The 13,437-nt window shown below is 32.2% G+C and overlaps 1 protein-coding gene across 1 annotated transcript; it reads right to left on the reverse strand.

Moving 5' to 3' along the window:
* Positions 1-1,742: 1,742 nt before the first annotated feature.
* LOC144845216 (integrin beta-like protein C) lies at positions 1,743-9,260 on the reverse strand. Its single transcript, XM_078702399.1, has 11 exons — positions 9,063-9,260; positions 8,125-8,357; positions 7,441-7,622; positions 6,966-7,066; positions 6,336-6,601; positions 5,650-5,805; positions 5,354-5,394; positions 5,130-5,221; positions 3,841-4,105; positions 3,303-3,419; positions 1,743-3,115 (listed from the first exon to the last, which is right to left on the reverse strand). Exons 1-11 carry the CDS (start codon positions 9,180-9,182, stop codon positions 3,084-3,086), a joined length of 1,605 nt encoding a protein of 534 aa, XP_078558525.1. The 5' UTR covers positions 9,183-9,260; the 3' UTR covers positions 1,743-3,083.
* Between the last annotated feature and the right edge of the window lie 4,177 nt (positions 9,261-13,437).

Genomic DNA, 13,437 nt, shown 5'->3' on the forward strand with positions numbered 1-13,437 from the left:
AAATTATCTCCACTCTCCAGTCTCTTGGTAAACTCCTAGTCGGATGATAACTTCGGGCTACCTTTGTAAAGTTTAGTATTTTTTCTGTTTAGCCTTCGTTTATTCTGTTATTTAATCAATTAATTTGGCAACAAATTGGTGACATAAGCATTATTTATTTTGGAGGTTTTCCCTGCTGTTTATTATCTAACTACTGAATAAAGAACAATATGTGCTCTATCTGTATCTTTAGTCGCGTGCGTGGAACGCGACTCTACAGCTCACTATGTCGGCAGGTTGGTCGGTCGGTAAACACTAACTCAAATTTGAGCACGCGCCTGCAGCCATGTATATGGCCGGCCTTGTTTAAAATTTTCTTCAACCGAATATGTTCAATTTCAAATCGTAACAAAATATATCTTCTCTATATACATACACACGTTTATGAACGATTTCCGATATTTTTTTGCCCGTTATAGAATTTTCAAGAAACATCCTAACCCTCATAATATCGTAACTGAAAAACAATACATAGCTCAATTAACTGTAGACTGTGCTAATCGATAGGTTGGAGGAAAAAGTGTAAATTTGATTCCAAGTTGATGATGATAAAATAGCCAACAAAGCAAACTAAATTCGTTAATTGGCAATTCTCTATAGTGATTATCGGAATGTGTGTGGTATTTGAGAAACCACATTAAAGATGTATTGTCCCCCTGAAAATATAATTGTTGAACATTTTTTTTTAATGTGCCATTTTAATGTCACCTAATAGTTATCCACTTTGACCAAAAATTGGGTCGAAATAAATGTAATTTAAAGCAAAAAATAGTCAAATTGGCTTGCAGCCAATGAGTTTTTGGTTGAATTTAGTGAAAGTGAAAACATTAATTATTTCCGTTTTTTTTCTACGGAAGTGATTAACTGTAACTGTATTAAAACTACAAAATAATCTATTCAAAGTCTGATTTTATTAATCTTTATTTTTCATGTTTTGGGGGGACAATACATCTTTAATTTTAAATACATCTAGTTTTTGACAGTTTATGCTAGTGTGATATTTGTTACGTTGCATTAACATTTTGGAAAACGCGAGGGCGCAATATACACTTTTTGCGATATACAATAACTAATTTCAACAACATGTATACTAAGTTATTAATGTTTATAGAAAACTAGATATCCTACTGTGTGGTAACTTTGCAGTAGGCCTATAGTAGCAATACTGTGAAACCTTAAAGTTTTGGTATGAATAGGAATTTCGATATGAAGCAAATAGTGTTGTTTCTGTAAACCACGTAAAAAACAAGTGTGCACTATGCAAATATTTCTCAATAATTGAACCAATCAAAAACTGTTATCCTGTATGCAGTAAGGTCAACTGGCATGTGAAGAGAGATGAGATGTGACAATCGGCGATACCGCGCTAAACATGCAGAGGATGTCATATTCACTTCTTTTTTTTAAAATACAATGTGATAGTATCTTTTTGGCTATTAAACCGTTTGCTTAAGACAATCTCCAAATGTAAATCATATTATCTTTTTTTTTAGGAACTAACTTGAACTTCATCACAATGTTGATTATGAACTTCATATTCTAAATTTAACGTCTGTTGATATGTAGGCTTATACAATGAAACAAAAATAAACTAATACCATACGATTCTCAGTTAAGAAATTAACGTTTTATCAATTCTGTGTAGGCATTTATTAATAAACAATACATCTATTTAAGATGAACACAACATATCAAAATAACATCATACGTGTCAATCTATATAGTAACGTTATTGTGCGTAATAACAATAAAGCAACACTGGTTTAATATGTATTGTCCCCCTGAAAAAATGATTTTGTTCTTGAATATGCCATTTTAATGTCATATATTAGTTATCCAATTTGAGCAAAAATTGAATGAAAAAAATGTATTTACCTGACAAAACTGTGATTTAGGCCAAAAATAGTCAAATTGGCTGCCAGCCACTGGTCTTTTTGTTGACTTTGACCATTTATTTTGTCATTTTATATGAGAAAACATTTTTTTTTTTTTTTTTTTTTTTTACGGAAGTGATTAACTTTATTAAAACTACAAAATAAAATATTCAAAGTCTGATTTAATTAATCTTCATTTTTCATGTTTTGGGGGGACAATACATCTTTAATATATCAAAAAGCATACCATTCAAAAAAGAGAAACATTTCGTGAAACCTGTGTATAATATATTATTAATGAAGCTGATTAATAGTGTTCCAAATAGAGGAACGTTTTATGAAATATGTATATATATTTATAATGAATCCTCTATCCGCTTAATAACTAAATGCCATTCTAAATAAAAGAATGTTTAGTTAAATATATATATATATATATATATGTCTCGGTTGGGGCGACTTTTTCTCATTCTCACATATTTCCTCATCTTTATCGTTTCAAATTAATTAATTAAATTTCAGTATATCACCGGGCGGTTTAGAATTAACCCGAAAAATGCGGCCAGTTTGGTTACTCTGAAATTTTTCAGTAGAATCAACCAATGAACAAGTTTTGCAAGATTTGCCGCAAAGGTGACTGCCCAAATTGTGGCTGTCATGAGAGTTAATTTCACTCTTAAATTTGGATCTGACTAATATATCACGAAGGTTGGGAGGTCTACGAAATGCAATAATGGGTGGTTCCGGAAAAACAGTCCTGAGACGTTCTGTGGACTGTAGAATGGGCATATGTTTCTCAATAATAGCCCGTAATGGAGGCAACCTCCTATATATATATATATATATATATATATATAATTTTTATAATAAAAACAAAGCGGCCTATTAAAATAAAATTATACAATTCCAAATATCGATAGAGGAAGGTTATGTTCAGGTCTCTGTATTATTTATAAACCAATATGAATCATAGGCATTATCATTATAAATTGGGAAACGTTTCAAGTATTAGACAAGCGTTTTAAAGACTGTGTAAGCATTTATTTTGAATATGAATAACAAAATATGTTAAAATAATATGAAATTATTATGTTCATTTGAACACCTATCTAGAAATACACAATAGTGTAACACGTCATTCTTCCGTTTCTAACGTTTGGAATACCAAGTCTACGGTAAAGCACATGCGCAGTATCCAACAACTGAAGAAAAAAAATAGGTAACATTAACAATGAAAACAATCTAATCTACCTGTTATACATTTTCTTTTGTATACAACTTTGAAATTTCAATTTAATAAAGACTCTTCGATACTAAAACGTAAATTTACAGTGTATTGATCATTTTTTAAAGTGAACAAAATCTCTATTATATACATTGTAGGCCTACCTGTCTTGCAGGTTTGTCCCATGAACCCATGAGGACATTCACAAAAACTGGAATCGCCTGCAGTAGTAGCACATGTACCACCATTTAAGCATCCAGAACCACATCCATCATTTTCGTCTGAAAGAATGTATTTAAATACATGTTTTAATGTTATAATGTATTTTATTGAAGTTATGATATGTGATATGTTGTTTATAGTTCTATATCTAATTAAATACTGAAGATAATATATTTTAATAATATTATTATTTAGTCAGGCAAAAGATACATTTTACAAAATATAATACAAATCAACAAATTAAAACAAACACGACGCAAGAAGAAAATATAAAATCATAGTCACTAGCTGCCAGGAAAGCACAAAAGCAGCCTAAGCCACTGTCACAAATTAGGTGTGTACCTCCAACCAGTGACTAATTATTACAAATAATATAAATAATATAGATGATGACTTAAAGTTAATATCTTAAAAGAATAACTTAATTATATTAAGCCTATAGTTTATATTATGTAAGTTATAAAAACAACAGCCATATACTTATTGTAAATGTCCAAGACGATGGATCTTGTATTGCTGGTGATTGTGGTTCACACAACCCTATACCTTTCGCTACTCCTGCATCCGTCAAGATATAGTAGGCGTGATTTTCATGTAACGAAATATTTCGTGTCGTAAATTCAACGGAACGACTGACTGTCAAATATGAGACATCTGGACTAGAAGAAACGTCAAATGTGTAGACGAGATTGCCATTGGAAGCATCATAGAACCGAATGAATGTTGGTCTAGTAGGACGCAAAATCTGTAAAAAAAATTGTAAAGAAAATTTCAGAAAATAAACAAATCTAGGGTGATTTTATTTGTAATTTTGTAATAGTATATATCAATATTATCAATATAATATCACATTTTCAAAAAGTATGTGTGTTCAATTACGGACATAAATATAAATACAAATTTAGACAGGTAAGCAATATAACATGGAAAGCAAACTGGTGATATGTTGTTACTGGATAAAGTAACTAAATAACTAGAGGGTACTCCGAGAGTACAAACCTCCGCCTACTGTAAAAAAAATGTCCCCGGAAAATATAATATATATTTTTTTAAAATTTTTGTTTTATTAGTTCTAAGTGTAAATAGGCTAACTGCACACTAAAGCTGTGGATGAGAGTTTGGTGTAGTGGTTATGTATCCAGCCTCTCACAGTTGAGATCGCTGGTTCAAGTCCCGCTGAGGTTTTTTTTAAATTATTATTTATTTATTTCTTTTTTTTTGTGGACCTTGATCTTTGGCCCTGACCCTTCAAAATTTAACCACAATTATATGATGGGTCATTGATCATTGTGGCTAAGTTTGGTGAGAATCAGATAAAAACTGTGGTCTCTAGGCAGTAAAATAGTTTTTTGTTAGTTGTGACCTTGACCTATGACCTTTTCCCCTCAAATTTAAATTTGTCCGAGCTTTTGGGGCATAGATCATTGTGACCAAATTTGGTGAGAATCGGATAAAAATTGTGGCCTCCAGGCTGTTCACAGACACACACAAACAAACATACAGGGGTGAAAATATAACCTCCTTGGCGGAGGTAATAATAGTAATCTCATAGTCTTATATAGCGTTTAATACAATGTTTCTAAACGCTTTATAAACAAAAATGATCCATAAATTATCCTAAGATAACCAAATAAGGAAAATGAAGCAGAGGTAACATTTTCACCGCTCTGTTCGCCACTTGATGGTAGGTCCCATGTTTATATCTATTTGAAAAGATGTGTCCACTCCATCGGTAAAGCAGTATTTACATAACGTATATAAATACATACATCATTGTCAAACGACATTCGATAGACGGAATGATCCACGAATACTTCGGCTCCTGGTTGAGGTTCCAGAGACGTAATTGTTGGTGCATATGCTGCAAAAAAAGGGCATAATTGTTAATTGTGGGGAAGCATGATAAAGATATCAAATAACCCATACAATATTAAAGAAGCAATTGTTTTAGAATGTTGTTTATTAATAATTGATTAATTAAAACATAACATACCACCAACAGCAAGTGTAATGCAAGTTTGGGGAGACGTCTGACTGCAACGTAAAATACAAACAAAATAAATACATGATGAATATTATTATTTGACAAGCTCTGTCTACAAAATCAAACTTTATGTGACAAAAAAAAGTGACGTCATATTACTACCATATTTGTGCTCATCACATGTTTTTTGTCATTTTCACTGTCTGAAAGTAAGGAAACTAGCAATGTGATGAATGCTTACCTTAGTTGGAATAAAAGAAGCAATGAGTAATATAGATTGTGCAAATTGTGAAGTTTTTACTCACCCAGTTGTACTTTCTGCCGTATAACAAATTATGTTTTCGCCGATTTGGTTCGCACTAGGAGTCCATGTAAGATTCACAGAAAATAAGTCACCATCGATCTGAACTAGTTCAGATTTATGGAACCCCAACGGTGAGACGGTCATAATATCTGATATTCTGTAATTGTAGACACAATATTAGTGTAGACCTACTTTAAAAAACAGTTTTAGGTACGATTGTATTGTTGTCAATATATAACAAGTTAAATGATTGAAATAAAGAAAGATGTTTATTTGTTTAAGCCTAGTCTACATTTGCAAAGTTTAGTTTGGCAAAGCTTCCAGACAAATTGGCAACTTGACAAACTTCAGACTCCGGTAAATAGTGTAGACAAAGACTTCTCCAGAGTTTTCAAACAAAAGTTTGTCAAAGTTTGGTAGAATAGGCTTACAGTATTATTATTATTATTTACATCTTGTTGTTAGTGCATGTTTGCCTTTTTTAAAATTCAAAATATAAACATTATTTTGCAAACATACTTCAAGTTCTGGAATAGAACATTTGGCAAAACTTTAGGGATTAAGCGAAAAGAGCTGAACCAAAACACTAACTAACACAAGTTAAGTCAGGTAAAGTGGTTATCATTCATAATGTTAAAGAAGCAGGATGGAGAACAGTATATCAACACAAAATTACTACATCCTTACCCGTTTGCACTTCGTGCCACAATGCTTTGAGTGAATGTTTTGTTTTCTGAAACTCCAACACACGACCCGTCTGTAGGCGTTGGATATACAAATTCTGGAGCGGCATCACACTGACCTTGATTGCTGAAAACACTTACCAGAAACTGTAGAGGTATCTTACTCAACGGTGTTGTTGACGATTGATTCCCAAAATCTTCGATCATCAAAGCCACAGCAAACCAACTCGTAGAATTATACACAGCGTTATAGCTGAGTGTACACGTCTCCTATAAAAAAAAACCCCAAATATTTTATAGATCTGAGATTATTTACGAATACGTATTACCCATTATCTGCATGACAAAATATCTAATATCTAGAAGTAACTACATACACATACCTCCAGACACATTAAAAGTCATCCTGACCATTAATTAAACTCATGATAAATTATAATATCAACTCCCGATTGTGAAATTGTGATCTTTTGAATTTTGATAAAAACCGTGTATGTTCCGTCTTTGTTGTTCACATTCATCCATTATTTATGTGCAATTGAACAAACATGTAACCCAATATGTTTAGTTGATATGTATGAATAATTGTGATAGTGATATGGAAGAATTAAAATTGTTCTATAATTAACTTTACCTCGTCTAATGTAGCATTTGGAAATCCGTTGCAAACAGAACCACATTCTGAAGAACCTGCAGCCCATCGACATCGTACCATATCGCCGTCTGGGTCATTTACTTTAAAATACAAGAGATAATGTTATATGTATGCAATATGTCTGAAAATTAATGTTATTGAGAATAAATGATATAATAGATCAATAGACCGACGACCACCATTGTGGAGTATTGGGCAAAAAGTAGTGTGCGCACTTGTTGATGAAACTGTATGCCTAATTAGACTGTGAAAGGTCGATTTTTGGTTATAGTTTCTCTCATAAAAATTCATTTAATATTAATCTTACTAAATTATCAAAACAATTAAAGAAAAAAATTGGTATGCAATGCTATTATTGTTATAATAATTATTATTATTTTACAGACTATACATGGTATTTAATAACAATACAGTACATATAAAATAATGTATTGTAATAACAGCAGTGGCTTACCAGGTATGGTGAATGTATGTGAGCAATTATGTTGAAGGCGAACAATTGGAGTAACCGAAGAAACTGGAGACGAATTGGGCCTCCCGGTATCTTGCCTTACCGTCAGATCAACACTCATTGGAAGTGCCCAATCACCATTACCACCAATATGTAAGCCTTCAATCCAGTTACCGCCTGTAAACCTTTAAGTTATAAATTGTAAAATTTTGACTTTCATGCCTTTACACAAGAAATTGTTGTTTCATTGGTGAAACCTATTGTGTAATATTGGTTAGAAATTATTATCACAATTTGTTAATGCTGTAAAGATGTACACAACTAAATTTACAAATATTGTATGTTGAATTGTATATGTATAATACAGCTGAAATATCATCAAACAATTTTAACAAATCTACCTATCGTGGAACATCAAAACAGCTCTGGCGAGTAACAGAGACGTTTTTTATACACAACCGTTTTAGCAGTTTGTCTATCTATTACCCTATCAAATAATTTAGAATTAGGGCCTTGATATTTAGATATGTTATACAACAAAGGTAAACAAAAAAGCTGGCTGCTTTGCTGCTCAAAAGTACCGTGGTAACACTTTTCATGGTACCGTAATAAGAACAGGTGCATGAATGGTTTTTCCAAACTGTTTGATTAATGTTCATGCAAAGTTATATTCAATGTTTGACTTACGACATGACAAATATCTTGCTCCCTGAAGAACTGAATAAGGCAGACTTTACACCAGTCGTCCAATCTTCAGTTGAGCTAAAATCGGTACAATAAAAGCTCAGACTAACACCTCCAGAACATCCATTGGTGCAACTTAGTGATCCTTGTCCAGACAGTAACTGTTGATTTGCTATTGTAGTCTCATCACAATATTGTGTACCTCTTCGCCAAGATATCCTCCATGAAATTTCAATCTAAAAGTAATTAACTGAATCTAACAATTGCAATAGAACGTGTAAACGGTTACTTGATACTGTAGAAAGGCAAGAGCTTGAAAATACAGAAAGGTGTGAAACGAACGTCATACTGTATAGTATTTCTTTCTCAAATTAAATTTACAATATATTTAACTATAGATATAAATATATATATAGGTATAAATTAACAGGAAATAAGATGGAACGAGGCCACAGCTATAATCAATCACATGTAGGATAGAGAAAGAGCAAGGGTCCAATGATATGCAATTACGAAAATTAACATTTCGTACAAAAATGTGCCATTTTAATGTACACTACGTAATAGTGATACAGTTTAAGCTTAATGTTTGAATTTCTTTGAGAAAGTAAAGTTCCTCATGATCAGCTGTTAGATTTCAATACTAGAGTTTACCCGTCGTGTTCCGGATGGTAGTAGTAAATGAAATAGAGGCGTCAGAATAAAACTCCGTTGTAAAATATGTAAATATTTTTTAAAAATCGCCTCTTTCTTTCACCCGAGAAACCTGATTCAGTCTGTCAGAGAAGATATAGATGAGAGTGTATATTTATGTGCATGTATTACAATGTAATAATAACAAACAAAGTTCTCATAATTCCACATTAAGCTGTGGAAGTGGAAAAAAGTTTAGAACTTTTACAATAAAACTGTTCTATATTCACATAATAATGAACTCTAACCTGATTTGGTAGTGAAGTGGGTTTCCATGTAAAAATTGCCCCTCGAAAATGAGACGAGTATCCAAAGTGAAATACTCCGATGAACACCAACAACCCGTAAGAAGCAAATTGACTCATCATTCCGTGTTCTTGCTTCAAGACTTTGGTTTGATTTGGGTAAAGCTTCAAATTCAGAGCTATTTATACTGCTTCCAATAAGTTTAACCAGAACTTTTGTAAGTCTTAACAAAATGTAAATTAGTACGGTTAATGAATGTTAACAGATTTTCTGAAACACAATTAGTTTCCCCCTAAGGACGGTGGCAGACATTTCTAACATTTCAACTGAATCCGCACCTTAGTGATAAAGTAAACACTGTTTGTCATACGTATACATTGTTCTGTACTTTCGTCACTATAACTATCGTTATATCTTTTTTATCAATCACAGGCGATGGATTATTCGAACAATCGCTTCTCATTGGTCAACTCGCTTGTTCTTGCGTTTCGTCTCTAGTGAAAACCAAGCTTTACAAATAACCCGGATTGAATTAAGGCGTAAGTGAGTGATCACAATCAGTTCACTCGTCACAGAAAAATTCTATAGGCCTAATGTTTGTTTTTTATAACTGTTTGAACTTTACTTTTCACAAATACATAAGTAAGGGAAGGTGCCAAAAGTTCTTTAAAAGCTTAGGCCTAATTGAATTCACTGATCCTTTATTAATAAAAGTAAATATGACTGTGTATACAATCTAAGGATAGCGTGCTAGATTGATTTGGATTTTTGGATCATATTTCCTGGCATAATAACAGATGAATCTATATTGTCAAATGTAAAATGAAAAACTATAATCATTCATTATTCAACGTATTTTACAAAAAGAACAAATAAAAAGCTTCTCTTGTGTAAGAATTTGACTTATAAAGTATAATTTTACTTGATTATTTAACAAACAATAGATAGTTAAATGAATATAGCATATAATCTGATCAATGTTGATTAAATTACCAATTTTCATTATGATTTGTAACATTATCTTTAACATCTTTATATATAAAAATTAAACAGGTAGGCCTACAGGAAGTTGTCTCGTGCCAAGAAGAAATCTCCCATGGAAAATAATAAGAGGAAACGAATTGTAACTCTACATATTTTCACACTTCTAAAGTGCTAGATTGTAGTTTTAAAACTGTTTGCCCATTGTTAGATACGTTCAAGCATATTATATTCAAACTAAGTGAGACCAGAATGCTACCCAGGGGCAGCGTATTCAATAATAGATCTGATATATAACCAGTATTAATAGTAAAGATATCTGTAAATGGAATAGTAATACATCAAAGATACACTTATGTGTTTTATATAACACCATTTATTTACTTAGAATAGGTTGTAGTGTGTATATCATGTTTTATTTACAGTTCTAGTATTACAGACAGACAGTGGTGTCTTTCTATCAATAAGACTTGACTCTTATTTAATATGTACAGTAGGACGTTGACACCTATAAATGCATCTTTGATTGATAGAATTCGTATCACATTCCTTTGGTTACTTTTATTTCTATCAGTTAAATTGAAGGAAGGAACGAATACACTTTCTGTAAATAATAATGTGAGAATGTGTTGCAAACCCAATGGAAAGCGCGACTAAAAACCAACATGTAGTTGGTCCTGAGTCTATGTCTATAACTTCTGCTTTTTGGCCAAAATTATAGCAGCACCACTGTTATGATTTTGTATTTGATGTAAAATTAATTGCCAGGTAGTAAAACTTGTGTGTTATTAATGGATGAAGTAGAAAGGAAAAGGCATAGTGATATTAAACAAAACATAGGCCTAATAAAAAGCAAACTATTAGCCAGAAATTGAAGTTTCCTGGAATGTTTAGGCGTGTAATGTATCATGCAACAACTAGTTTATTTCCATTATTGTCAAACCAATATGTTCATACGCGATCGAATATTTATTTGGTGACCGGAGGTGCTAGAAAGTCTTCTGAAAAAAAAACTATATGAAAATACGGACCTGTATGCCAACAGATTGCTCTGTTAACTTCAGGCATTCCATTATTTTGAGGGAGAATAATACAAATATCTACCGCATTAATATACAGTTTTAAACGATACTGGTGTCATTTAGAAAACTGCGCGTGTTATTCAGCCTCTTTAGCTACGTGTTTTAAGATTATCAAGCAAGTTTCAAACTCCCTATATAGAGACAGGAGAGTCAGCAAAAGGTAAGACATTAGGTTTAGTTTAGAATGTCATTAACCTTTTTCGGACCTAGGCCCTCATTCAAAAATTCCTGGATCCGCCATTATGTACCGTTGAACTCATGTAATTGTGAGCTATTTCCTATTTGAAATTTGGTATAAGTTGAAAGCTATTCTCAAGAAAAGTTTTATACTTTGGTCCGAAAAAACGTTCACCTTTCATAAATGATGCGACAAATTCACAAAGAGTAAAAAACAGCATTAAGTAAGTTATGTAAACAATAGTACACAATTTACCCGGGAATTGAGGTACCTCTATTATTAAAGGAAACTTTTGCGTGCCTCGATGATGCCGTGAAAAATCAAACATAAAACAAGATGTAAAAAAGCGAACATACGTACCTGTAGGCCTACAGTAATACTAGAAAATGTAAATACAATTTGATAACCTATTGTAAATAGAGAGATATTTGATGTTAGATTGTTTGCTATATTTACAATGTAGGCCTACAACCAATGAACTCGTTAAGAAATGTAATATGACTATAGGCCTATAGCGATATTTTGTTTATAGGTTTTAAAGTCTCAAAATTGCCAATTAAATTATGTAGGCTAAATGTTACAAAAAGGCACCCATATTATTCGACGACAATAGGCCCTAGGCCGTTTTTCCGTACGCTGTTACTTTGTAAATAAATGATTTCCTTATTTGTTTTCAATTTTCATTTAAAGCGGTGATTGCCTTTTATAGAAATGTTATTCAAAGTGCAATGCCCTTCAAGTCATAACCCTACTGCTGTTATCTGAACACTACGAGTTTTATATTGTATACATATCGGTATCTTTATTTCCATAAAATATCACAAATACAATACAATATAAACAAGGCCAACCAACAGCCATAGTCGCGTGCTCTCAGAAAAAAATGAACTTTCAAAAAGTAATGTACTTTAAAACTTTTCTGTACATCAAAACAGTTCAAAAAGTACAGAAAAGCGATAAAACGCATAGTGATACCGGACCGACAGACAGACCGACAGACCGACGGACCGACCGACCGACATAGTGAACTATAGAGTTGCGTCCACGCGACTAAAAATATAAATGCCACGGTCACCATAAAGTTGAATTGGGGCACCCACACAATTTGTTATATTTGATTTGATTTGATTTGATCACTTTAGGCCTATTTCAGAATAAATATTCCATATATACTATATATACAACAAATAATACAAAACCGGAAAATCAAACTAAAATAGGAGTTTTTCCCACTTAGTGTAGAGATTTGAATATCGGAACAAATAGTTCGTGGTACACCTAACCCAGATCGTTTTCACTATTCAAAATTCTTAATCTAAAACCATAGACGCACTTGCGTACATGCTCGTAGAAAGAGGGAATTCTCCTCGTGGCAAACATATTACTAGCACTACAGTGCTTAGGTAAGCCTAGCAACATTCTCAATGAATTGTTGTAGCACACCTCCAAAGATTTAATAATCTTAACAGTGTGGTTAGACCATAACATACAACAGTACAGATTAGTACAAAACGACCTGAACAGATTACATTTAACCTTCTCATTACATCTACTAAAACGTCTACAAAGAGTGTTACCTCGAATGCAAAGAGCTCGATACTGGCGATTAATGTCATTAGAATCAACTAAATTATTACGTAAAATATGACCTAGGTAAGTCACTTCATTGACGTAAGATAATATATCATTATTTAGCTTAATATTTGATACCACTTCACCATGTTTCTTCTTTGGAGAAAAAACCATACAGACAGATTTTTTTGCGTTATAAATAACATCATGTTCTATCCCCCCAAAACATGAAAATGAAAGATTAATTAAACCAGAATTTGAATATGTTATTTTTTAGTTTTAATAAAGTTAATCACTTCCGTAGAAAAAAAACGATAAAAAAATAATAGGCCTAATGTTTTAACTTATAAAACTTAATGGCGAAATGAATGGTTATATTCAACCAAAACCCATTGGCTGGCATTCAATTTGACCATTTTTTCCCTTTGAATTACAGTTTTTTCAGGTAAATACATTTTTTTTAATCCAATTTTTGGTCGAAGTGGATAATTATTATGTTAAAATGGCATATTAATAAATAAATAATATAATAGATTGATCATGTTGTTTATTTATTGCATAGCG

The sequence above is a fragment of the Antedon bifida genome, chromosome 6 (assembly GCF_963402885.1).
Source record: "Antedon bifida chromosome 6, ecAntBifi1.1, whole genome shotgun sequence".
Taxonomy (NCBI): domain Eukaryota; kingdom Metazoa; phylum Echinodermata; class Crinoidea; order Comatulida; family Antedonidae; genus Antedon; species Antedon bifida.